This window comes from Zonotrichia leucophrys, chromosome 28 (assembly GCF_028769735.1).
Source record: "Zonotrichia leucophrys gambelii isolate GWCS_2022_RI chromosome 28, RI_Zleu_2.0, whole genome shotgun sequence".
NCBI lineage: Eukaryota > Metazoa > Chordata > Aves > Passeriformes > Passerellidae > Zonotrichia > Zonotrichia leucophrys.
This window is the reverse complement of record NC_088197.1, coordinates 2,251,891-2,277,682: the sequence shown is the minus strand read 5'-3', so window position 1 is coordinate 2,277,682 and position 25,792 is coordinate 2,251,891. Positions and strand designations below refer to the sequence as shown.

The 25,792-nt window shown below is 58.5% G+C and overlaps 2 protein-coding genes across 4 annotated transcripts; one reads left to right on the top strand and one right to left on the bottom strand.

Moving 5' to 3' along the window:
• Positions 1–717: 717 nt before the first annotated feature.
• Positions 718–8,284, top strand: LOC135458881 (acidic leucine-rich nuclear phosphoprotein 32 family member B). 2 transcript variants are annotated; one of them, XM_064734324.1, is made up of 7 exons: positions 718–869; positions 3,580–3,729; positions 4,157–4,279; positions 5,193–5,391; positions 5,610–5,728; positions 6,043–6,097; positions 8,039–8,284. In XM_064734324.1, exons 1-7 carry the CDS (start codon positions 816–818, stop codon positions 8,125–8,127), a joined length of 789 nt encoding a protein of 262 aa, XP_064590394.1. In that variant the 5' UTR covers positions 718–815; the 3' UTR covers positions 8,128–8,284. The 2 variants fall into 2 exon arrangements, with proteins under 2 accessions (XP_064590394.1, XP_064590393.1); XM_064734323.1 differs by having other exon boundaries at positions 5,607–5,728.
• A 3,954-nt stretch (positions 8,285–12,238) lies between these two features.
• Positions 12,239–24,040, bottom strand: LOC135458816 (zinc finger protein 414-like). 2 transcript variants are annotated; one of them, XM_064734173.1, is made up of 9 exons: positions 23,940–24,040; positions 18,558–18,682; positions 17,753–17,854; positions 17,567–17,674; positions 17,288–17,393; positions 14,642–15,120; positions 14,252–14,302; positions 13,656–13,811; positions 12,239–12,600 (listed from the first exon to the last, which is right to left on the bottom strand). In XM_064734173.1, exons 2-9 carry the CDS (start codon positions 18,625–18,627, stop codon positions 12,524–12,526), a joined length of 1,149 nt encoding a protein of 382 aa, XP_064590243.1. In that variant the 5' UTR covers positions 18,628–18,682; positions 23,940–24,040; the 3' UTR covers positions 12,239–12,523. The 2 variants fall into 2 exon arrangements, with proteins under 2 accessions (XP_064590243.1, XP_064590244.1); XM_064734174.1 differs by lacking the exon at positions 14,252–14,302.
• Positions 24,041–25,792: the final 1,752 nt, after the last annotated feature.

The window sequence follows — 25,792 nt, the reverse complement described above, 5'->3', positions numbered from 1 at the left end:
AAGGAATCCTGGTTCTTGAAGATGGGAATGTGGCTCTGGAGGTGGAACCATGGTATCTGGGAATGGGAATGTTGGTGTGGAGACTGGAACACAATGCCTGGGGATAGGAACACTGTGCTTGAGGATGAGACTATGGCTCTGGAGATGAGAACATGGTACCTGGGCATGGCAATGAGGCTCTGGAGGAGGAACTGTGGTGCTTGAGGATGGGAACACAGCACTGGAGACTGGAACACATTGCCTGGGGTTGGAAATGGGGATCTGGAGATAAGACCATGACTCTGGAGGTAGAAAAGGGGCTCTGGAGAAGGAATCCTGGTTCCTGATGATGGGAACACGGCGCTGGGAAACCGGAACACATTGCCTGAGGATATGAATGTAGCTCCAGAGACTGGAGCACGCTGCTGAAGCCTGGCACACAGCACCTGAGGATCGGAATGTGCCACTGCAGCTGGCAGCAGTGCCCAGGGACACAAACGTGCCCGCAGAACACGGTAAGCCGGTGGGCAGAGCCCCGGTGAGCCCCGAGGGACGGCTCCGTGCGGAGCCGGGACTCGAACCCGGGTCTTTGAGGGCTCGGTGTGTGTATGTGTGTGTGTGCGGGGCGCTGCCGGCAGGGGGCGCTGTCGCGGGGCCGCGCGGCGCGCGCGCCTTTGTTGCCGTTGGCGCCTCTTCCTGCGCCGGGCGGCGGCGGCGCGCGCGGGCGGGGGCGGGAGCGCGAGCGCGGCGGGGCCGGGAACGGCGGCGGCACCGGGAGCGGCGGCACCGGGAGCGCAAGCGCGGCTCGGGCTCGGGCGGAGCGGAGCGGCGGGAGCATGGAGATGGAGAAGCGCTTGACGCTGGAGCTGCGCAACAAGAAGCCGAGCGAGGTGCGGCGGGGGAGCGCGGGGCGGCACGTGCTGCGGGCGGGATGAGGAGTGGTGGTGGCGGCGGGCGGGCGGGCGGGCGGGGGGAGGTTTGGCCGTGGCGGAGCGGCCCGCGGGGGTCCCGCACGGCGGGGACCGGGCGGGTTTGGCGGGGGGGGCACGGGGCGGTTGTGGCGGGAGCGCTCCCGCCCGGCCCGCAGCCCCGGCATGGCGGCGCGCACGTGCGCGGCGGGGCCCGCCCGCACCGGGGCCGCGCTGAGGCGGCGGTGGCGGCGGCGGGGCTCGGCCCGGCCCGCGGAGGGGGCAGCGGGGAGCAGCGGGGCGGGCAGCGGGCAGGGCCGGGCCGGGTCAGGCCCCGCCGCGCCGCAGCCAGCGGGCCCGGGGAACGGGGCGGCCCCGCGCGGCCATGGCGGCTCGGCCATGTTAGCGGGGCCCCGCCGGGCCCGGAGCGGCTCCCGCGGGCTCCTCCGGCCGGGAAGGGCTCGGGGGCTGCGGGGATGAACCTTTGGGTGCCGCCGGGGCCGCCCGTTCCCCTCCGCTGGCGGCCGCAGGGCCGGGCCCAGCGCTCCTCACCCGCCCCGGGGCCGCCTCATCCCCGGGTCCTCTTCTCCGGCCGCCCCTTCCCGGATCTTCCTTTTCCCGGGTCTCCCCTGATCTCTTTTTTCCCCTCGGTCTCCCCCCTCACTTTTCGCTGGATCTCCCCGCTCTTTTTCCCCGGGTCTCCACGATCCCTGTTCGCTCCTTTTTCTCCGGATCTGCCCGGTCTCTTTTCCCCGGATCTCCCCTCTCCCTTTTCCCTGGATGTCCCCGTTCCCCTTTCCCTGGATCTCTCTTTTTCCTAGATCTCTCTTTCCCCCGGATCTTCCCGTTCCTCTTTCCCCTGGATCTCTCCTTTTTCCTGCATCTCCCGGTTCCCTATTCCCCGGTTTCCCCCGTTCCCCTTCCCGTGGATCTCCCCTTCTCGCCGGCTCTCTCCCCTGGATCTCCCCGAATCTCCCCGCTCTCTTTTCCCTGGATCTTCCCGTTCCCCTTTTCCGTGGATCTCCCCATCTCCTGTTCCCTGTATCCCCTCTTTTCCCCGGATCTCCGCATTCCCTGGATCTCCCCTTTCCCCCAGCTCTCCCATTTTCCCCGGCTCTCCCCGTCCCCTTTCCCCGTCTCTCCCCTTTTCCCGGTCCGCCCCGCCGGGCCGTGCCGGTCCCTCCCTGGCCCCGGGGACACTCGGTGTTGTCGTGGCAGCTGCGGGGCCGTGGCACCGAGCACGGGGGGGAACGGGCGGCGAGCGGGGCTTTGGGTGGGGATTAGAGCGGCTCCGTGCAGGGCCGGGGGATTTGCAGAGCAGAGCGGCTGGGCAGGAGGAGCTGCGAGCCTGGTGCCCATGGAGGGACGGCAGGAGCTGCAGAGCCAGCGGGGTCAGGGCTGGCTGTCCCTGCGTGTCCCGGGACATCAGAAGGGCCCGGCCTGGAGTAAAGCTGGGCTTGGCTGGGTTAGGCTTTGTTGTGGCTGCCCCTGGGTCCCTGGCAGTGCCCAGTCCCTGGACAGGGCTTGGAGCAGCCTGGGACGGTGTAAGGTGTCCCTGCCTGATGGCACTGGATGGGCTTTGATGTCCCCTCCAACCCAAACCATTCCATGATAACCTGCTGGAGTTCAGGCTCACCTCTGTGTCCACACCTCCCAGCATCAGCCACCCAGACCTGCCCTTTGCCGCCTTCACCCCCACCACGGTGACAATCCCACTTTGGCTGGAGCACATCAGCTTTCTGACATGCTGGGGAGCAAAACAAACTCTGCTCCAAAACTTCTGAGAGCCTCACCTCAAACCCCCAAGCAGCGATGCCACTTTGAGGAGTTTGGGGTGATAATTCATTGTGAGCTTGTGCTGTGCAGGTGGCAGAGATGGCCCCAGCCCCAGAATGTTTAAAATGATTTTGGGAGCTGGCTGGTGTGAGCAGGAGAGGGAAAATGGGAGTGCTGCGAAGGAGGGATTTGGAGAGCGCCACGAGCCTTCTGGCCAAGGCTCATTTTTGCATCTTGCTGTCAAGAATGTGTGGGGTGAAAGCAGGTTTTGGGAGTGGTTTGTGAGAGCTGGGGCTGTGTCTGGACAGGGGTGTTTTCCCTCCAGGACAGTTGTGTGCTGGTGCTTGGTGGTCCTGGTGGCACTGGGGGATTGATTCCTTCATGTGCTGAATTCCTGGAGATTCCTGGATGTGGGATCCATGCTGGGCACGATGTTTGGTGCCATCAGTGGTCTTGTGTCACCAGCCTGAGGCTGAGCTCATGTGCTGAGCCCTGCCCAGGCACCTGTGTCACCTCACTGTCACTGTCCCAGGGAGGTCACTCCTGTGGGGACAGGTTTCCTGGCACCCCAGTGGGAGGTGACAAACCCAGCTGACCTGGTTTGGCCCCTCGTTAGCAGAGCCTGACTCTGAAAGCTTTATTGATGTGCAGGGAGCTTTGGGATGTGACCTCGTGGTTCCAAACCCCTGGATGTGGGGGCTTGGTGGGGACAGCAGCAGTGTGTTGGTGCTTAGAGGGTGAAACTCCAACCACAGTGAGGGACTGTCACCAAAAGTTAATTGGTTTTGAGGTTCTAAATTTAAATGAGGAGGAACTGGAGGCCCAGAGCTCTGTGCTCTTGTGCTCTGGGTGTGTTGGTGGTGTCACCTCGAGGCTGGGGGGGACGGTGGTGACAGCTCTGGGTGTCCCTGTGCAGGTGAAGGAGCTGGTCCTGGACAACTGTCGCTCAGAGGATGGCAAGGTGGTCGGCCTCTCCTCAGACTTTGAGAACCTGGAGTTCCTCAGCATGATCAACATCAACCTGCTGTCCGTGTCCAACCTCCCCAAACTCAACAAGCTCCGCAAGGTGAGTCAGGACTCTGCTGCCATCCCCAGCAGCCCTTGGCCTTGTGCTGCCCCCTTTCTGTATTTGCCAGAAAATATCTTGAATTTTGCTCCTTGCGTGCTGAGCAAGTGAGAGGGGTTGGTTTTAACATGCAGCAAAACCCTCCTGAGCTCTTCAGGTGTTTAATGCTCTTCCTGTCTTGCTTTTATTCTGTTGTGCTGCTGTCAGAAGCTTCATGGCACCATAAATATTTTGGATTTTGGAGCATTTATTAGCATGGGGGTGGCTAGTAGTGCTGTGTCCCTGCAAAAAAGAGTTTTTAAGGGCAAACTTGACCTGCTGCTCTGTGAGCTGAAATTTAGGTGCTCATTGCAGTTCTCAGTGCAATTTCCTTCCCTGTGTCACGAGCTGAAACACTTGGTGACCATGTGATATTCCCTCCCTTCAGCTGGAGCTGAGTGATAATAGGATTTCTGGTGGCCTTGAAGTTCTAGCAGAGAAAACTCCCAACCTGACACACTTGAACCTAAGTGGCAACAAGATCAAAGACATCAATACCCTGGAGCCCTTGGTGAGTGGAGGCTGTGCTGGAATGCCAGGGATGAATTTTCCTTTGGGGATTGGGTCTGTGCAGCAGGAATCCAACGTCTTGGTAACTGTTCCAACAGCACTTCGTGGTTCTCATGGGAACAGATTTGATCCCAGTTTGAGGCTGGGCCAGTAATTAATGGCTCCTCAGTCTGGAAAAGCAGCAGCCAGTTGCTAAAAGAAGCGTGAAATGGGGCTGGATGAGTAAAACTGTGGATGCTCAGTGCCCAGCTGAGAAGGGACCGGGAGAGGGTCGGAGGCAGTTGGAGGTAGGTGGCACCTGGGGTGTCATGGAATGAGGGAACTGGGCAGCACTGAGGGCATCTGTCCTATCAGCCTGAAGGTTCTGCTGTGCCAGCACTGCAGGCTCCCATTCCCACAGCGAGGCTGGAAAAGCCTCTGAGGCTCCACCTGAGCTGCCCCAGCAATGCTGAGAGGGACAGGTCTGACACAGGGCATGTGTCTCACTGGCTGTTTTGCCCATCCATTCCCTCCAGAAGGAATTTGGGGTTGTTTTGCTCCTCCTTTCCTTGGCGTGGTGCCCGCTGTGGTGGCCTGAGCTGGGCTGTGCTAATGCTGCAGCTCTCCCTGAGCTCTGCCTGATCTCTTGAGCAGGATGAGTCCAGCTCAGCTGCTCCTGAGCTTGCTGGGCCTGCTTAGAAGCAAGAAAGATGTGCAGTTACACAGAGTTTGTTCCAGAAAGGGAAGCCAGGACAGAGGAGCTGGACAGAAATTTCTTGTGCCCACAATGAGAGGAGCAGTGACTCCTCTCCATCCGAGGAGCATTTGGGGCAGAACCATCTGTGCTGGACCTGGGCAGTGCCCCCACCACCCTGCCTTGCCTTTCTCATCTTCAGACAGCTCTGTAAACAGCCTTAACCAATTGATTTTTGCAGAAAAAGTTGCCAAACCTCCACAGTCTGGACCTGTTCAACTGTGAGGTGACGATGCTCATCAACTACCGCGAGAGCGTCTTCGCCCTCCTGCCCCAGCTCACCTACCTGGATGGATTTGATGCTGACGAGCAGGAAGCCCCTGACTCAGACCCTGAGGCAGATGGGGATGCACTGGAAGATGATTATGAGAATGGGGAAGGTGAGGGGTTTTTTCTTCTCTTGGTTTTTCTGCTTGGTAATGACCCCTTTTGCACTTTTGGGTGGGTTCCACCTATGGGGTTGGCACTGGAGGAGGGCATGTGGGGGTCTCTCACCTCTTCTTCCTCCCCCACCCCAGTCCTGGGTGGCACTGAGGGGTGAGGGGTGCCTGGGTTTGGGAAATGGGGCACTTCCCTCCTTCCCCCTTTTTGGTAGAAGGTGAGGAAGAGGAGGACGATGAGGAGGAAGACGATTTGGATGAAGAAGTCATTGATGACGAGGAAGATGAAGATGATGATCTGGAAGGTGAAGAGGACGAGGATGGAGTAGATGATGAGGTGAGGCTGTCAGCAGTCACACGTGCGTCCCTTGTGTGGTGACCTGGGTGTCACAGGAGCCTCTGGGGGGGCAGACCTGGGGGCTTTGCCATCCACCCTGGGCTGCTGAGGGTCACAAACTGCAGAGAGTTTCCAGTTCAGCCTTGGCCTGGCACTTGCATGGCTCGGAGTGATGGATCCACGCAGCTCCATCCATGGCATGTGAGGAGCTCTTGGAGATCCAGAGCTTCTCCTGCCACCCTCAGGCTTCAGAGAGGAGCAGGACTGGGATTAAATCGTGGTTCCTGCTACAAACCCTCTTGTTTTCACTCCAGGAGGAAGATGAGGAGGAGGATGGTGAGGAGGATGAAGAAGATGAAGCTGAGGAGGGTGAGTTGAGTCCTGACAATTCAATTTCTTGCAGAGTTCCCTCAGCAGTCAAATATTTGGTGGTTTTGGAGCTCGCTCAGCCTCAGTGCTGTTGTTGCTGCAGCTTTTCTGCCCGAGCTGGTGCTGAGCAGTGTCATCAGCCAGGGTCACACAGGGAGGGAAGGGATGAAATTCCAGCCATGCTGGGTAATTCTGGGAAATGTGAGAGGTCAGCTGCTCAGAAAAGCAGTTCTGGGAACTGATGGGCTGTGCAGGAGCAGAGCTTCTGTCCCAGGAGGGGCTGAGCAATCTCCTGGGGGCCAATTCCCCTCTCAGATCTGAGCTTGGGGCCAGGCTCCTCTGGCTGTACAAACAAACACCCAGATGAAAGTTGGCAGAATATCGTGGCTGGTGTGAATTCAAGTGATCTTGAATTGTTAAGGTTGGGAAATCCCTCTAATACTGAATCCAGCACCACCATGTTCACCACTGACCCCTGTCTCCAAGTGCCACATCCACATTTTTTTTAGCAGTTCTAGGGATGGTGATTCCACCACTGCCTGGGCAGCCTGTGCCAATGCCTGACCTCTTTCTCCTTGAAGGAATTTTTCCTAATATCCCATTTAAACCTCACTTGGTGCAACTTGAGGCCATTTCCTCTTACCCTGTCACTTGTTTCCTGGAACAAGACTGGCTGTCCCCTCCTGTCAGGAGCTGTGCAGAGCCACAAGGTCCCCCCTGAGCCTCCTTTGCTCCAGGCTGAGCCCCTTCCCAGCTCCCTCAGCCTCTCCTGGAGCTCCTCTTCCTCATCTCCATTCCCTTCTCTGGACATGCTCCAGCCTCTCAATGTCCTTCTTGGAGTGAGGACCCCAAAACTGCCCCAGGATTTGAGGCCTCAGCAGTCCCTGAGCTTGCTCAGGAGTGCCTGATTTCTGCAGATGCTGTGATTTTGAGGGTGCTCAACAAAAAAAAAATCCCATTTTCAGCTGTTGTACAGAATACTTGGAGGGCAGAGAAAGTTGGTGGTGTCTCCTGTCAGCCCAGTCAGGCTTTTGCAGGAGTGGCAGGGCAGGGTGGATCTGCTCCCAAATGTGCCAGTCTGTGCCATGGATCTGGTCCCAAATGGTGCCAGTCTGTGCCATGGATCTGCCCCCAAATGTGCCAGTCTGTGCCATGGATCTGGTCCCAAATGTGCCAGTCTGTGCCATGGATCTGGTCCCAAATGTGCCAGTCTGTCCCATGGATCTGCTCCCAAATGGTGCCAGTCTGTGCCATGGATCTGCTCCCAAATGGTGCCAGTCTGTCAAAGTGGATCTGGTCCCAAATGTGCCAGTCTGTCCCATGGATCTGGTCCCAAATGGTGCCAGTCTGTGCCATGGATCTGCCCCCAAATGTGCCAATCTGTGCCATGGATCTGGTCCCAAATGTGCCAGTCTGTCCCATGGATCTGGTCCCAAATGTGCCAGTCTGTGCCATGGATCTGGTCCCAAATGGTGCCAGTCTGTCCCATGGATCTGCTCCCAAATGGTGTCAGTCTGTCAAAGTGGATCTGTTCCCAAATGGTGCCAGTCTATCCAGTGGATCTGCTGGCAAATGGTGCCAGTCTGTCCTGTGGATCTGGTCCCAAATGTGCCATTCTGTGCCATGGATCTGGTCCCAAATGTGCCAGTCTGTGCAGTGGATCTGCCCCCAAATGTGCCAGTCTATCCATTGGATCTGCTGGCAAATGGTGCCAGTCTGTGCCATGGATCTGGTCCCAAATGTGCCAGTCTGTCCCATGGATCTGCTCCCAAATGGTGCCAGTCTGTGCCATGGATCTGCCCCCAAATGGTGCCAGTCTGTCCAGTGGATCTGGTCCCAAATGTGCCAGTCTGTCTAGTGGATCTGTGCCAGTGTGTCCCCTGCCAGCTCAGCTGCCGTCCCTGGGCTGGGCTGGAGAGTGAATCCCCCCTCTCTTTGCAGACCACCCGTGTGGGCAGAAGAGAAAACGAAGTCTAGAGGATGAAGGAGAGGAAGATGCAGAGGACGAAGAGGAAGATGAGGATGACTGATCCCAGCGAGCCAATCAGTTTTACAGACTCTGACTGTGCTTGTCTTAACCTCCCCGTTGTGTCTGTGTGAGACTGTAAATCCCTGTCTCCCACTCCTCCTCCTCCCCCTTTGTAATGGCTGCAGCGTCCACAATATATTTTTTTAAGATTTAGAATACTGTAGGCATTCAGGGGAATCTTCCATACAAGGCTCACTTTTTTTCTCACAACTATCTCATGACCAAAGGCTTTTCTCCGTTCGGTGGTTTGTGCAGCAGCTTAAAAAAAAAAAAAAGGCAAAAAAAAGGCAAAAAAAAAAAGCCAAAAAAATCAAAAAAAAAGAGGAAAAAAAATCTCCTCCTTAGGGTATCTGTGTGTCCCAAATGAGCTGTGCCACACTGGACCCAGAGCTCCAGCTGTCACCCTGCCAGCACAGAAGGCCTTGGCCACCCTCGTGCCCTCAGCCCAGGGCTCTGAAGACGCTTTTGGAGCCACCTCGGGTGCAAAATCTGGTTCATCTGCGTGGACTCCCAAGGATCCTGAGGGTGTCTCAGATCTGAAATCATGGTGATGTGATCTCTGGACATGCTTGAAGATGCTTTAGTGCTGGGGATGGGGGTGCCTGGGGTTTTGGGGGAGGGAGGGAGGGGCTGCTTGCATGACCTGGTACCTCTGCGATGCACCTTGCAGTAACCCTGCACTTGCTTTCCTATTTTATTTTATAAACTGGAACATTTTTCCCACTGGCCACTCCAGAACCATCCCTTGGGCTGTCCCCAAGGTGAGGGGGGTTCCTGTGGCTGTGTGTGTGCTGTGGGAGCCCTGCAGCAGCTTTGGGAAGGGATAGGGAATGCAGGTGAGGGGGTACTGCTGCTCCAGCCCTCATTTCACACTGCACTGCCCTGTGCAGCCGCCACCATCACTGTGATCGATGCTCCTGCAGACCGTGTTAGCCTGGAAATTCTCAGGGTCCTTCTGCCAGCCAGTGCCACCTCTGCACGGGCCCCTGGTGCCAGCCTGGCCTGGCCATCCTCCTCCTCCTCCTCCTCCTGTGTTCCCAGCAGGGAACAGAGCTCCAGCTTCGTGTGGCACCCCTTGGTGGCTGGAGGGAGGATTTGGGGGAGCCAGGCAGGTTCATGCAGCATTCCCAACCCCATTGCCACCTTCCCTGCCATCCCAGAGGTGTCCAACCAGCGCATCCCTGGGGGAGAAGGGAGGGAGGGACAGACAGAGGGACAGCCCGGGGGTGCAGACAAGCACTGGCACTTTGTGGCATCCCCACTGGGGGCTCCGTGTGCCCCCGGGGTGAGGCTCCAGCCCTCCCCTCCCCTCCTGGGGGTGTGTTCAGCATCACATCCCCCTCCCTGCCTCGCTTCGCTGGTGTCTCTCGCATTGTACAGTCGCTATGACCATTCGGACAAGAACTAATCCTGTAAAATGCAAACTGAGTAACTTATAAATGTTTTAAGGAATTTAAAAAAAAAGAAAGAAAAAAAAAAGTCAGAGCAGCAGTTCTAATTTTTTTTCCCTGCATTTTTAGCAGATTGTATGGATTTTATATTAGCCTAGTAACTGTCAGGTTTTGATTGGTCAGACTAGTCCCAGAAATAAGGATCTCCAGCCCTTTTGTATCTTTTGTTACAAAATTTGGATAAAACTTTAATAAAAGACTTCAGTTTTTAAAAATCCATTGCTATGGAGCTTGTCTTGGCTGCCTCTGCCTTGGGACCAGCCAGGAATGCTCGGAGTGGGAGCTCTGGGGCAGGTTTGGGTTTGTGCTGGGAGCAGGGCTGGGTTGGGCTGGCAGGGACAGAGGGGGGCTCTGCTGTGGGGTCTGCAGCACCCCCTGGGCCAGTGCTGCCCTTTGGGGGGTCAGAGTCAGATCCAGGGACAGGAACAGCTTGGGAAGGGTCTGTCCTGGCCTTGGTGGGGGCAGAGTCAGACCCAGGTCAGGGACAGCTTGGGAAGGGTCTCCCTCCTGCCCTTGGGGGTTCAGAGCCAGACCCAGGTCAGGACAGCCTGGGAAGGGTCTGTCCTGTCCTTGGTGGGGGCAGAGTCAGACCCAGGGGCAGGAACAGCTTGGGAAGGGTCTGTCCTGTCTTTGGGGTGGGGGCAGAGTCAGACCCAGGGTCAGGGATAGCTTGGGAGGGGTCTGTCCTGCCTTTGTGGGGTCAGAGTTGGATCCAGGGGCAGGAACAGCTTGGGAAGGGTCTCCCTCCTGCCTTTGGGGTGGCACTGCCCTGGAGGAGCAGGGCAATCACCGGTGCCAGCTGGGCAAGGGGGCTGAGCTGTGCCCCCAGCCCCTCTTTGGGACCTGGGGGTCCCTTTGGGGTGCTCTGTGACCCCATGGCTCTGATGAGCTGTCACTGTGCCAGGTCTGAGCAGCTCAGGGACACTCCAGGGTGTCCATCAGGGCCTGAGGGGACTGGGATGGGCTGGGGAGGGCACGGTGCCAGCAAAGTGGGGGGCTGCAGGAGAGAGCCCCGAGGTGCTGCTCACACTGTGGGGGATGGCAGCAGGAGGAAGGAAGGGATAGGAGGAAAGGATGGCAACAGGAGGAGGGAAGGGATGAATGACAGCAAGAGGAAAGGATGGCAGGAGAGAGAAAGGGATGGCAGGAGGGGGAAGGAAAGGATGGCCAGAGGTGGAAGGAAGGGATGGCAACAGGATAAAGGGATGGCAGCAGGAGGAGGAAGGGCTGGCAGCAGGCGGAAGAAAAGAATGGCAGGATGAAGGGATGGCAGCAGGAGGGAAAGGATGGCAAGAAGAAGAAAGGAATGGCAGCAGGAGGGAAGGGAAGGATGGCAGCAGGAGCAGGGGATGGCAGCAGGAGAAAAGAAAGGATGGCAGGAGGAGGAAGGGAGGAAGGGATGGCAGCAGAAGGAGGGGATGGATGGCAGCAGGAGGAGGAAGGAAGGGATGGCAGCAGCTGGAGGAAGGGATGCCCACCCCGGGATGCCCACCCGGCCCAGGTGGCCACTGAGCCTTTCCGAGCCCTCTCCCGGTGTTCGTGGCCCCTCCCAGCGCTGGCAGCAGAGCAGAGCAGGGGCTGCCGGCTCTTCCCTCGCTCCCATCCCAGCCGGGGCTGCCGCGGGCCCGGCAGGTCGCAGCACGCCTCCCCTCAAACCAGTTTGCTGCAAACTTTTCACCCCGCTGGGCTGGGCCGGGCAGAGCGGGGCTGGGGAGCCCCAGGCTGCTCCCACGGGGGGTGCAGCCCCCCAGGCTGGCACCTGGGCCGTGCCCCTCCCAGGGGCTCTGCTGTGCCATTCCTGCTGTGCCATCCCTGCTGTGCCATCCCTGCTGTGCCATTCTGTGCCCTCTGCCTGTGGCACGGCTGGCACAGGCACGGGAGCTGCCCAGGGCTGGGGTCCCACCCTGCTCTGGGTGTTGGGGTGCAGCTGGCACAGGCTGCAGCTCTGTGTGCCCTGGGATGGGCTGGCAGGGGGCAGGGGCAGCACGGAGCGGCCCTTCCCCTTCCTCAGACCTTCCCCTTTCCTAAACTCTCCCCTTTCCCAAACTCTTCCCTTTCCCCTTCACAAATACTTCCCTTTCCCCTTTCCTAAACTCTCCTCTTTCCCCTTTTTCAAACTCTTCCCCCTTCCCAAACTCTTTTCCCTTTCCCCTTCCCCAAACTCTTTCCCCTTTCCCAAACTCTTCCCTTTCCCCTTCCTGAGCTCTTCCCTTTCTCCTTCCCCCTTTCCAAACTCTTCACTTCCCCCTTTCCCCTTTCCCAAACACTTCCCTTTTCCAAATTCTTCCCTTTCCCTTTCCCAAACTCTTCCCTTTCTCCTTTCCTACTCTTCTCTTTCTCCCTTCCCAAACTCTTTCCCCTTTCCCAAACTCTCCCCTTTTCCCTTCCCAAATTTTTCCCTTCCCCCTTTCCCAAACTCTTTCCTTTCCCCCTTTCCCAAACTCTTCCCTTTCCCTCTCCTCAGACCTTCCCCTTCCCAAACATTTTCCTTTCCCAAACCCTCCCCTTTCTCCTTCCCCAAGCCAGTCCCTGGCAGAGCACAGTGTCACAGCGTCACACCCCTGTGTCCCCATGTCCCCCTCCTTTGGTTTTTGGGGGTTCTCAGTGCCAGCCCCGCTCCCCCCGCCCCATGGGACTGACAGAGCCTCTCCCGGCTGCCACTCCTGTACAATTCCCATTTATTTTTCCGAGATCTCGTTCCAGAGCAGTCCACTATAACTCCTGAGAACCTACCGGGCTCCCGCAGAGCCCTCGGGGCTGAAGCAACAAAACCTTCCATGGAGGGAGGAACGGCGGCTCCGGCGGCTGGAGAGCTCCCGAAAACACAAAGGAAAGGGAGAGGAAATTCCAGGGGAAACATCAACCCCTGTGCTGCCCCTGTGCCAGCTCGGGGCTGTGCCGTGCCCGTGCCCGCTCAGGGGAGGTGCGGGAGTCCCTCGGGAGCCATCAGAGCTGCGAGTACAGCGAGTTCTCCATCTCCGGCGGCAGCTTGGCGTGGAACGGGGCCAGCCCCACCCCGAAATCTGCAGGGACAAGGAACAGAATGTCAGCACCTCGTGCGGAGGGGGCACAAGGACCCCCAGGGGCATCACAGGGGTTGGGGGCCACTGGGAGGGCACACAGACACCCCCAGGGGCATTGCAGGGGTTGGGGGGCACTGAGGGAGCACACAGACACCCCCAGGGGCATTGCAGAGGTTGGGGGGCACACAGACACCCCCAGGGGTATTAGAGGGGCTGGGGGGCACAGAGAGGGCACACAGACACCCCCAGGGGCATTGAGGGGCTGGGGGCACTGAGAGGGAAAGCACATGGACCCCTCCAGGGCACAGGACGGGTTGGGGGGTACAGGGAGGGCACACAGACACCCCTAGGGGCATCACAGGGACTGGAGGCACTGGGAGGACACAGAGAGACCCCCAAGGACACTGCAGTGGTTGGGGGCACTGGGAGGGCACAGAGAGCGCACACAGACACCCCCAAGGACATTGCAGGGGTTGGGGGGCACACAAGAGACCCCCAGGGGTATTAGAGGGGCTGGGGGGTACAGGGAGGGCACACAGACACCCCTAGGGGCATTGCAGGCGTTGGGGGTACAGAGTGGGCAAGCACATGGACCCCTACAGGGCACAGGAGGGGTTGGGGGGTACAGGGAGGGCACTGGAATGGCACACAGACACCCCCAAGGACATTGCAGGGATTGGGGGGTACAGGGAGGGCACTGGGAGGGCACACAGGCACCCCCAGGGGCACTGAGGGGCTGGGGGCACAGGTAGGGCACTGGGAGGGCACACAGGCACCCCCAGGGGCATCACAGGGGTTGGGGGACACTGGGAGGGCACACACAGCCCCAGGGGCATTGAGGGGCTGGGGGCAGTGGAAGGGCACAGACACCCCCAGGGGTATCACAGAGGCCGGGGGCACAGGGTGGGCACACAGACCGCTCCAGGGCACTGCTGCAGGTTTGGGAAGCAGGGAATGGAACTCGGCCAGGCTGTGCCAGGCCAGAGAGAGAGCATCCCGTGCCTTATCCCTGCGGATCCCTGTGGACCCCTGCCACCCCCGGGGGCATCCCGTACCCATGTCCGCCTCCAGGCGCCCGGGCGGGGGGTTCTTGCGGTGGTCCTCGGTGTGCAGGGTCATCTCGTCGCGGGAGGCGGTGGAGAAGGGGCACTGCGTGCAGCTGTAGCGGCCCCGCGTGTGCTCCCAGACGATGCGGCCGGCGGAGGAGTGCCCTGCAAGGACGGGCGGGCAGGGAAGCACAGGCATCGCCCGGAGCCGCGGGGCTGCGGGGGCTGGAGCCCTTCCCAAGGGAAGAACCCCGAGTGTGGGAGCGGGGGGCCAGGCTGGGCAGGGCACTGGGGGCACTGGGGGCACTGGGGGTGCTGGGGGCACTGAAGCTGCTGCTGCTGCTCCTCCTCCTGCTGCTTCTGCCCTCGGGGCCAGGCTGGGGGGTTTTGGGGGGGTTGGGGGGGTGCAGCCATAACCCCCCTGCCTCGGAGCCCACCTGGGCCGCATCCCCTCTCCAAAAAGGAGGGAGCCCGCCCTCCCCCTGTGCCCTCCGGGCAGCACCGCAGTGCCCCTGGGGCATCTCCCGTCCCCTGCGCCCCCCCCGCCGCCCCCCAAACCCCCCAGTGACAGAAAGCAGCCCCCACCCAGCAGGTGCCAAACTAACCTGGAGTCACTCCTGAGCCAAAGCATGGGAGGAGTGGGCTGACACTCACACCTGCGGAGGGAATCGAGGCCCGAGACAAGCATTAGGTCTTCCCCTCCCTTGGGGGGGACTCGTGGGAGGGCAGCCCTGGCCCGGCCCCCCCAGCACGCCGGGGAGCAGCAGGGCTGGTTGGGACAATTTGGAGGAGAATTTAGAGGCGTTTTTCGGTGCTTCTGCCCAATGGAACATCACACAGGGGGTGGCACGGACGGGATGGGGATTTTTTTGGGGGTATGGGTATGGCCGGGCCGGAGGGGATCAGATCCTCGGGTCCTGCTCGGGGAGCTGCTGCTGCTGCTGGTCAAGGCGGGAGCAGAAGAAGCTTTGTCCCGCACGGCTCCGCGCTCTCACCTTGGCTTTTCTTCCAGACGGCGTTGGAGACGCTGGGGGGGCCGTGGCCCGGCAGGAAGGGCCGCAGGCGGTGCTGAGCCGGGGGCTGCGCCAGCCCGTAGGGCGAGGGGGGCACGTAGGGCAGGAACGGCCCCGGCACCGAGGACGGGGCTGGCGCCGAGAAGCGACTCAAGGACGAGGGCCCGAACAGGGCGGGCTCCAGCAGCGGGAAGGGGTGCGGGGCCCCCGGGAGCAGCGGCTCCAGCGAGCCGGGCAGCGCCGCCGGGGCTGAGTCCGCGCCCGCCGCCGGCGCTTCCTTCTCCGGGGGCTTGGGCAGCGCCTCGGGGGGCTTGGCCGGGGGCTCCTTGTCCGGGCTGGAGGTAGAGGAGGGCAGGATGGGCCGGGGCGGCGGCGCGGGGCCGCTGGCGCTGTCCGAGCAGACGTGCAGGTGCTTGAAGAGCGAGCGGTGCGTGCGGAAGCGCAGCAGGCAGTTCTCACACCTGGGGTCAAAAAGAGTCATGAGAGCGACTGGGAATTGATGATGGGCATGTGGGGATGATTCTCGAACAAAATGATTACAAAATGACATCGGCTAGGTGTCACAGACATGTGACACCAAGCAGATGTGCAGGTGCTTGAAGAGCGAGCGGTGCGTGCAGAAGCACAGCACACAGTTCTCACACCTTGGGTGAGGAAAGAGCCATGAGAGGGACCAGGAGGGGATAATGGGCATGTGGGGATGGTTCTTGAACAAAATGACATTGGTTTGGTGTCACATGTCTGTGACACCGAGCAGATGTGGAGGTGCTTGAAGAGCGAGCGGTGCGTGTGGAAGCGCAGCAGGCAGTTCTCACACCTGGGGTCAAAAAGAGTCATGAGAGCGACTGGGAATCAATGACGGGCTTGTGGGGATTGTTCTTGAACAAAATGACATGTCTGTGACACTGAAAGAGGGACCAGGAGGGGATGATGGGCACGTGGGGATGGTTCATGAGCAAAATGATATTGGCTTGATGTCACAGACATGTGACACTGAGCAGATGCGCAGGTGCTTGAAGAGCAAGCGGTGTGTGGGGAAGCGCAGCAGGCAGTTGTCACACCTGGGGTGAGGAAAGAGCCATGAGAGGGACCAGGAGGAGATAATGAGCATGTGGGGATGGTTCTTGAACAAAATGACATTGGCTCTGTGTCACAGACATCTGACACTGAGCAGACATGGAGGTGCTTGAAGAGCGAGCGGTGCGTGCGGAAGCGCAGCAGGCAGTTCTCACACCTATGGTCAAAAAGAGTCATGAGAGTGACTGGGAATCAATGACAGGCATGTGGGGATGGTTCTTGCACAAAATGACATTGGCTTATGTCACAGACGTGTTTTTTTCTCCTGAGAAGCTGAGAGGCTTCAAGAACAAAATGTAAACAATGACTATCTGCTGCTGTGGAATGCAACAGGTGCATCTGTGATTGGTCTCGTGTGGTTGTTTCTAATTAATGGCCAATCATTAATTAGATTAATAATAATTAATAATTAATAATTAAACACTACTAATAATTAATAATTAATGTCCAGACTGTCTCAGTCAGTCACAAGCCTTTGTTATCATTCCCTTTCTGTTCCTTGCTAGCTTTCTGATAAAATCCTTTCTTCTATTCTTTTAGTATAGTTTTAATATAATAGATATCATAAAATAATAAATCAAGCCTTCTGAAACATGGAGTCAACATTCTCATCTCTTCCCTCATCCTGGGACCCCTGTGAATGCCACCACAGCTCAGCATGAGGGTCCCACATGGATAAGCCCAAGGCTGATCCCAGAGCTGTCACTGTCCCTTCCTGCCTCTCCCACCCCAGCGTGGTCCCCAAAGCCCCCAAACGTTCCCCTCAGGATCCTCCAGCCCACAGGAACCGCAGCCAAAATTTCCCCCAAACATGGGGCAATTCCTCCCCAGGAATTGGAGGAACTGGGGAATTCCTCCAAGGATCCTCCAAGGCACAGCCAAATCAGAGATTGCTGGAGCTGCTCCTGCTCCCAGGGCTGGGGGGCTCATTGGGAGCTCCCCTTAAAATCCCAAAAGGTTTTCCAAGCCAGGAGGAGCAGCAGGTCCCAGTGAGTGACTGGGAGTTGGTGATGGGCATATGGGGATGGTTCTTGCCCAAAATTACACTGGTTTGCATGAGGGTCCCACATGGATGAGCCAAACTGGAATTCCCAGTGAAAATCATGTGGAAAACCCCCCCAGTCTGGGAGATTTCTCTGTAGTGCCTTATGTTGGAGTGAGAGAAAAAATGGTGATAATAATGCTAATAAATAATAAGCAATGATGAAAATGAGGACGAAAGGATAAAAGAGTAAAAATATTTATAATAATGGTGATAATGATGAAATTGATAATAATGACTATAATAACAAGAATAGTATCAGTGCTGGGGCTGTGAAGTGAGCACTGGGTGATGCTTCCCCAGGAGCTCAGTAACTCCTTGGTGATAATGATGATATTGATAATAATGACAATAATAACAACAATAATATCAGCGCTGGGGCTGTGAAGTGAGCACTGGGTGATGCTTCCCCAAGAGCTCAATAGCTCCTCAGGAGATCTCCCTGGGGATCAGCTCTGGCCAGGTGTCCCCAGAGGGGACAGGAGGGGACAGGGAGCAGCAGGACTCACTTGAAGTAGCGGTTGGGTTTGTAGTGCACCTTCATGTGAGCCATCAGGTCCTGCATGCTGGGGAAGGTCTCGCTGCAGCCCAGGGTGGGGCACTGGAAGGTTTTGCCTGGGCAGAGGAATTTGGAGAGAGATTCAGCACCAGCCCAGGGGCGGCAGCCTGGTCAGACAGGCTGCAGCACCTCCCCACTCCCATCTCCCACCACCAGCCCTGCCTCGCTCTGAGCCCTGCTCTGCCCCCTCCCAGCCCAAAAAAGCACCTGTGGTGTGTCCTGGCCTTACCCTCGAGGGACTGCGTGGGTCTGTAGTGGACCTTCAGGTGGTCCATCAGCTCCTGCATGCTGGGGAAGGCCAGTTTGCAGCCGTAGCTGGAGCACTGGTAGTGTTTCCCTGCAAGGACACAGATCCGTCAGCCTCGCCCCTGCCCCGGCTGTCGCTGTCCCCTCCCCGGGGCGGGGCTGGCCTCACCTGGGACAGGTCTGCGCTTCAGCGGCCGCAGCTCCGGGGCCGGGGTCCCTCCGCTGCCCGCCCCTGCCATCGGGGCACCGGGCAGGGCTGGGTCACTGCAGCCTGCGGGGAGAGGCAGTGAGGCTGGGACCTGGCAAACCAGAGCTCTGCCCTCCCCATCCCTCTGCCCTGCCAAACCAGAGCTCTGCCCTCCCCATCCCTCTGCCCTGGCAAACCAGAGCTCTGCCCTCCCCATCCCTCTGCCCTGCCAAACCAGAGCTCTGCCCTCTCCATCCCTCAGCCCTGCCAAACCAGAGCTCTGCCCTCCTCATACTTTGGCTCTGCCAAACCAGAGCTCTGCCCTCCCCATCTCTCAGCTCTGCCAAGCCATCCCTCTCTGCCCTCCCTATCCCTCTGCCATCCCCATCCCTTTGCCATCCCCATCCCTCTGCCCTCCCCATCCCTCTCTGCCCTCTCCATCCTCAGCTCTGCAAACCAGAGCTCTGCCCTCCCCATCCCTCTCTGCCCTCTCCATCCCTCAGCTCTGCCAAACCACCCCTGTGCCCTCCCCATTCCTCAGGACAGGCAAATGGGGCCGGGGGTCTGGCTGGAGAGATGGAGCACCTCAGAATGTGAGGACAGGAAGGAGCTGTGCTGGTGCAGGTGAAGCCTGACGGTGGCTGGAACACACTGGGTGATGCCACCTGCGCACCCAGGCACGCCCTGGCACACCTGGGCACATCCCCATGGTGGGGTTCACCCAAAGGGACCTCCCAGCCACAGGAGCAAAGGTTTCCCTGCTCCTGCCCGCCCTGAGGGCACTCACCTGCCCCCTCCGTGCCGAATTTCCCCCGCAGGGAGAAGGTGGCCACGGGCTCGTCCTTCTCCGTCTTCATGGCCTGGCCGGAGCTGGGCACAGGGACAGGGACAGGGCGGCTCCTCCCGGCGGGGCTGCACCGGCAGCAGGAGGGAGGTCAGAGCCCAGCCCGGGGCCAGTGACTCCCTCCTCCTCCTCCTCCTCTCCTTCTCCTTCTCCTTCTCCTTCTCCTTCTCCTTCTCCTTCTCCTTCTCCTCCTCCTCCTCCTCCTCCTCCTCCTCTTTTCCCTCCTCCTCCTCAGTGCTCTGTGGTCGTGGGACCGACCCTCCCACCCGGAGCTGATCCCAGAGCTGTCACTGTCCCTTCCTGCCTCTCCCACCCCAGCGTGGTCCCCAAAGCCCCCAGACATCCCCCCCAGGCATCAGCAGGATCCTGCTCGTGTCCAGCCCACAGCAATTATAGCCAAAATTCCGCCCAAACTGGGGGAAATTCCTCCCCAGGAATTGGAGGAACTGGGGAATTGCTCCAAGGGGATCCCTCCAAGGCACAGGGATTGCTGGAGCTGCTCCTGCTCCCAGGGCTTGGGGGCTCACTGGGTGCTCCCCTCAAAATCCCAAAGGATTTTCCAAGCCAGGAGGAGCAGCAGGTCCCAGTGAGTGACTGGGAGTTGGTGATGGGCACGCGGGGATGGTTCTTGCCCAAAATTACACTGGCTTGGCATGAGGGTCCCACATGGATGAGCCAAACTGGAATTCCCAGTGAAAATCATCTGGAAATGATGATTTGAATGAAAATCTCCCTTCAGTCTGGGAGATTTCTCTGTTATGTCTTAATGTTGGAGTGAGAGAGAATATGGTGTAATAATGGCAATAATAATTTTAATAAATAATGAAAATAAGGACAAAAGGATAAAATAAAAAGGATAAAAGGGTAAAAATATTTATAATAAGCCAGAAGTGGCAGCAGGTCCCACTGAGTGACTGGGAGCTGATGATGGGCACGTGGGGGTGGTTCTTGCCCAAAATTACACTGGCTTGGCATGAAGGTCCCACATGGATGAGCCAAACTGGAATTCCCAGTGAAAATCATGTGGAAAACCCCCTCAGTCTGGGAGATTTCTCTGTAGTGTCTTATGTTGGAGTGAGAGAGAAAATGGTGATAATAATGGCAATAATAACGCTAATAAATAATAAGCAATGATGAAAATACAGACAAAAGGATAAAATAAAAAGGATAAAAGGGTAAAAATATTTATAATAATGCTGATATTGATAATAATGACAATAATAGCAATAATATCAGTGCTGGGGCTGTGAAATGAGCACTGGCAGATGCTTCCCCAGGAGCTCAGTAACTCCTTGGGAGATCTCCCTGGGGATCAGCTCTGCAGGCTGGGGCACCCCATCCTTCCCATTAACATCTGCTCCAGAGGCATCTCCCAGCTTTGACTCTGGGGGTCTGGCCCAGAGGGGCTCAGCCTGGCTCAGCAGCTGTTCCTGCAGCACCCAGCACACTGGGATCACAGCCCAGCAGGAAATAAATCAGGGAGGGGGGAAAAATCCATGTGGGATTATTCCTGTGGCTGCCCCTGGCCTCCTGGCTTTGTCTGGGGGTTGTGGGGCCTTTTTTTGTTGTTGTTTTCTCAGCTCAGCAGCCTCGGGATGGAATCAGCCAGCCATGGAGGGGGGTTGGCCATGGAAAAGGGAATCTGGGGCAGGGCTGGGGCTGCTCATGGCCCAGGAGGGGAAATTCAGCTTTGGATGGAGGGGATGCTCCATCTCCATCCTCCATTCCTGCAGGACATGGGGTAAACACGGAAAGCTCCTGGCAGATTTGATGGAGCTTTGTTTATCAGGTTTGGTGGGAAAAAGGATCTTGGGAATCTTCTTTTTGGGGGGAGACAATGCTGAAAAGGTTGAGGCAGGGCTGTGCCTGCCTTGGCAATGTCCCTGTGGCACTGCCAGTTTGGTGCCCAAGCCTGAAGTGTCAGAGCTGGAACCATTGGTGCTGGAGAGTGCAGTGAAGCAAAATTCCTGCTGCCCTGCTGGAAGCAAAATTCACTGCCCTTTGCAGTGAAGCAAAATTCCTGCTGCCCTGCTGGAAATGCCCCTCTGGATCAAAGCTGGGTGGCCCAGCCTGGGCTCAGCACCCCTGGCAGAGCCCTGGGACCAACAGGCTCCAGGTGAGCCCAAAGGGAGCAGGGCCATGGCACTGAGAGCTCAGGGGCAGCACAGGGAAGTTTCCCCAAGAAATCAGGAAATTCTTCCCCACCAGCACTGCAGCAGGGACAGGAGCTCCTGGAGCCCCAGGGTCAAAGCCAGCAGTGCCTCGGGGTGTTGGAACCTCTGTCCTGTCCCTCTGGGATCACAGATGCCACATGGAGAGTGGCATTCCCTGTTGCAGCATCCCAGTGATGCCTTATAAGCTGATTTTTTTTTTTTCACTGGAGAAGCTGGGAAACCTCTTGAGCAGATTGTGTGAGGGCAGGCAGGATGGACACTTGGCCTGTGGCCCCAAGGTTCCCCACAGGTGACATGGCAGAGGACATGATGGCAGCACTGTGGCATCACCCTGTGCCCAGCCAGGTTTTTGGAGAGCAGGTGGCACCTGGATCATCCTGCTGTCATTTGTCACCTCCCATGGGATGCTGGCCAACACCTCCCTCCTCCAGGACTGTCTGTTCTGCAGCCCTGAGTGTGATACCCTGGCCCAGGAGCTGCTGAGCTGCCACTGTCCCCATCCCCAGTGACCTCCTGTGGTCACCAGAGATGTGAATGACCCAAAAATGTGACTGACCCAAAGATGTGACTGACCAAAAATGTGACTGACCAAAAATGTGACTGACCCAAAGATGTGACTGACCAAAAATGTGACTGACCCAGAGATGTGACTGACCAAAAATGTGACTGACCCAAAATGTGACTGACCCAAAGATGTGACTGACCAAAAATGTGACTGACCAAAATGTGACTTGCCCAAAGATGTGACTGACCAAAAATGTGACTGACCAAAAATGTGACTGACCCAAAGATGTGACTGACCAAAAATGTGACTGACCAAAAATGTGACTGACCCAGAGATGTGACTGACCAAAAATGTGACTGACCCAAAAACATGACTGACCAAAAATGTGACTGACCCAGAGATGTGACTGACCCAAACCCACGACAGTCCCAGAGATGTCACTGCCCCAGGGATGTCACTGCCCCCAGAAATGTGACTGACTGACCAGAAACGTGACTACCCCAAAGATGTGACTGCCCCAGAGATGTGACTGTCCCAAAAACATGACTGACCCAAAAATGTGACTGCCCCAGAGGTGTGATTGCCCCAAGAGATGTCACCCCCTGATGACACAATTCTCCCAGAGATATGAACACCCCCAGAAATATGGCTCCCCCCAAGACGTGACCACCAGTGCAAACCTGCCCTGGAACCCCAATCCTGGAGCCACCACTGTCACTGTCATTATCCCCATTATTATTATTATTATTATTATTATTATTATTATTATTATTATTATTATTATTATTATTTCCTGCCACCCCAAAGAGCTGCTGGCACAAAGCTCCCTCATCCCAACCCCCGTGGGGTGAACAGGGACCCCAAAACCCTTCCAGGGGCAGCCAGCCGTGAGGGTGGGCAGGATGTTTGCAGCTGCCCATCACCCCGAGCAGGCTGTGCTGCTGATTCAGTGAATAATTAACACAGCTCATCCCCCTCAAACCACCCGGGGGCTTTATCCATACCCCGAGGCTTTGCTCATCCCACCCCGCGAGGATAAATGGGACAAATAATCGGATTTGCGCATCTCTGAGGCCCGAGGATGAGGAGGCTGCCCCCAAACGCGGCTCTCGGCGCAGGGGATGAGACAAAGGCTCGGAACAAGGGGCTCATGTGATCGCGCAGCCGGCGAGCGCCGGGGGAGGCAGCGTTCGGAGAGCAGGGAGCAGCGGCTCCGCTCCTGCCAGTGCCACCAGCCCCGGCTAAAACACACCCCGAGGGTTCTCCTCAGATACCGCGGGGAGCCCTCACAGAGCTGGGGTGATGGGGGGGATGCTCCAGGTGTCTAACGCAAGGTGGGTGCCCCAATCTGGGCATGGGTCAGGGTGCCACCCCTCTCTGGGGGTGTTCCCTGCTTTCCAACTCAGGATCTGCCTGCAGAGCCTGAGGAGCCATCCCAAACCCGGGTGGGCATCCAGAGGGGTGAATGCTGAGCCCTGTGCTGGCCTTGGTGTCACATCCATGGGGCAGCTCAGCCCAGGCCTCTCTTCCCTCCAAAGGAGGGTCCCCACTGTCCCCCAGATCGCTCCAAGCCCTGCTGACATCTCCCCACATTTCTCGGTGCCCATCTTTACCTGCCCATGGGAAAAATCCCACTTTGCCTTCAGGAGCCACCTGGGGATGTTGGAGCTCCCTCCCTGAGCCTGGACAAAGCTGAGCCCAGCACCAGGCAGGCACCAAGGCCAGGAGCCCGGGCTCTGACAGCCACAGAGTGGCTCCAGGAGCTGTGGGAGGATGGACGGAGCACGGGCAGGTCCCGGCAGGTGCATCCCAGGATGTGAGAGAGTCCTGCTGTTCCCACAGGCCACGCACCTGTCAGAACCCAGGGCCAGCGGCTCCCTGTCAGCTCCAAAAGTGGTAACCCCAGGGTAACCCCCATGGCTGCTGGTTTTGGGGCTGGTAACCCCCCAGGGACCACACACCCATGGCTACAATCCAGGGGAAAGTGACCCCCACGGCCACCATCCCACGGGCAGCGGCACCGTGACCCGGAGCCGCCGCGGGCAGCAGCCCCGGGGCTCCTGCAAAGCTCCGGTACCCCGGGCCCCGCTCCGGTACCGCTGCCGTCCCCAGTGCAGCTCCAGCCCCGGTGCCGGTCCATCCTTTGGTACCGGTACAGCCCCGGTACCGCTACAGCCCTGGTGCCAGCACAACCCTGGCCCGGTACATCCCCCGGTGCCAGTGCTCCCTTCCCGGTGCCGGGGTATCCCCGATACCGGTACGGTCCCGGTGCCGGTATATCCTCGATACCGGTACAGCCCCGATACCGGTACCTCCCCGGTGCCGATACATCCCCGATGCCTGCATATCCCCGACACCGGTACATCCTCGGTACCGGTACAGCCTCGATACGGGTACAGCCTCGATACCGGTACATCCCCGGTGCCGGTACACCCCCGATACCGGTACACCCCCGGTGCCAATACGGTCGCGGTGCCGGTACATCCCCGATACCGGTACAACCCCGAGAGCGGTACACCCCCGGTGCCGGTACACCCCCCCGGTGCCGGTAAAGCTCCCGCTGTCCCCGCACCCCCTGTGCTGGTCCATCCCCGCTGCCGGTCCATTCCCCGATCCCGGTCCTCCCCCGGTCCCTCCCGGCCGTACCGGGGCTGCGGCGGGGCCGGCGCCGCCCGGGTCGCGCATCAGCGGCGGGGCGGCCGCGGGGCCATTTTCTGTGCGGAGCTGTCGCGAGAGCGGGGGGAGGAGGAGGAGGATGATGACGGGGGGGAGGAAGGAACGTGCGGAAGGGCGGGCGGGGGCCTCGGGGGGGGGACCCGGCTCCGCCCCGCCCTGTTCTCCCCCTTCCCCCGGCTGCTTTTCCCGGGAGATTCTCCGCACCCCGCATCCCAGCGGCAGCGGGCAGCTCCAGCATCCCGGCGGTTTTGGAGCATCCCGGGTGTGTTGGAGCATCCCGGGGGTGTTGGAGCATCTCGGAGTTTTGGAGCATCCCGGGGGTTTTGGAGCACCCCAGGGGTTTTGGAGCATCCCGGGGTTTTTGGAGCATCCCAGGGTTTTGGAGCATCCTGGGGATTTTGGAGCATCCCAGGAGTGTTGGAGCATCCTGGGGTTTTGGAGTATCCAGGAGGGTTTGGAGCATCCTGGAGGTTTTAGAACATCCCCAGGTGTTTGGAGCATCCCCGGGTTTTGGACGATCCTGACGGTTTTGGAGCATCCCAGAGATTTTTGGAGCATCCCGGGGTTTTTTGGAGCATCCCGGGGTTTTTGGGGCATCCTGGGGTTTTGGAGCATCCAGGGGTCTACAACCATCCCAGAGAGGGAAAGGCATCAGCAGTTCCTGAAGCTTTTGGAGCACCCAAGGGTTTTGGAGGATCCCAGGGCCCTCTGAGCACCCTGAGCTCCTGGGAACACCCCGGATTTTTGGGAGCACCCTGGAATTTTGGGAGCACCTGACTTCTGGGAGCACCCCGGATTTTTGGGAGGACTCCAAGCTCCTGGGAGCACCCCGGATTTTTGGGAGCACCTCAGGCTCCTGGAAGCACCCTGGGCTCCTGGGATCATCCCAGATTTTTGGGAGCACCCCAAGATCCTGAGACTATCCCAAGCTCCTGGGAGCACCCCGGACTCTTGGGAACACTGGATTTCTGGCACCACCCTCAGACTCCTGTGATCACCCCAGATTTTTGGGAACACCCCACACTCCTGTGATCATCCCAGATTTTTGGGAGCATCCTGGGGTCCTGGGAACACCCTGGATTTTTGGGAGCACCCTGGATTTTTAGGAACACCTCAGATTTTAGGGAGCATCCCTCCAGCTCATGTGTGATCCGAGGAGCAGCGCAGGCCCCTCCAGGATCCTCACAGCAACAGAAGCCCCTGAGAGACCCCAAACCCCCGGGAGCCCCTGGAGCTCTTTGGAGCACCTGGAGCCCTCTGGAGCAGCCCAGGGGTGCCCGAGCTGGCCCAGCTCCCACATTCCTACAGGGCCGAGCAGGGACACCCCTGACAGCACCCACTGCCCCCCATTCCCCATTCCCCAGGAAGGGCTGGAAGGGGCAGGAAGGAGTTTCCTAAATCCCCAGTTCCCAAAGCCACTATTTTTCATTAAAATAAAATCAGACACCTCCCTCTTGCACTCTGCAGTGCAAGGACTCCTAATGAGCTGTGATTTACAGGGAAAATCACCCCGAGGAGTGCAGGGGCTGAAAAACCCCATAATGGGGGGAGGGGGGACCCACAATTTCCAGATGGGGCTGTGAAGAATTTGAAATCCCATGGGGAACTTCCCACCCAGTGGGGATCTGCCCTCTGTTAATCCCACTCTGGAGGACACAGGGTCCCCTGAACACCGCTGGACCCCAAATCTGAGGTGGGGAGGAAGGTCTGTGTGACAGGGGAGCAGCTCCAGTGCTTGGGAAGGAGGGAGGGAGGAAGGGAAGAAGAAGAGGGCTGGACTGTAGGATCAGGGAGGAAGAGGAGGGCTGGGCGTTGAGGGATCA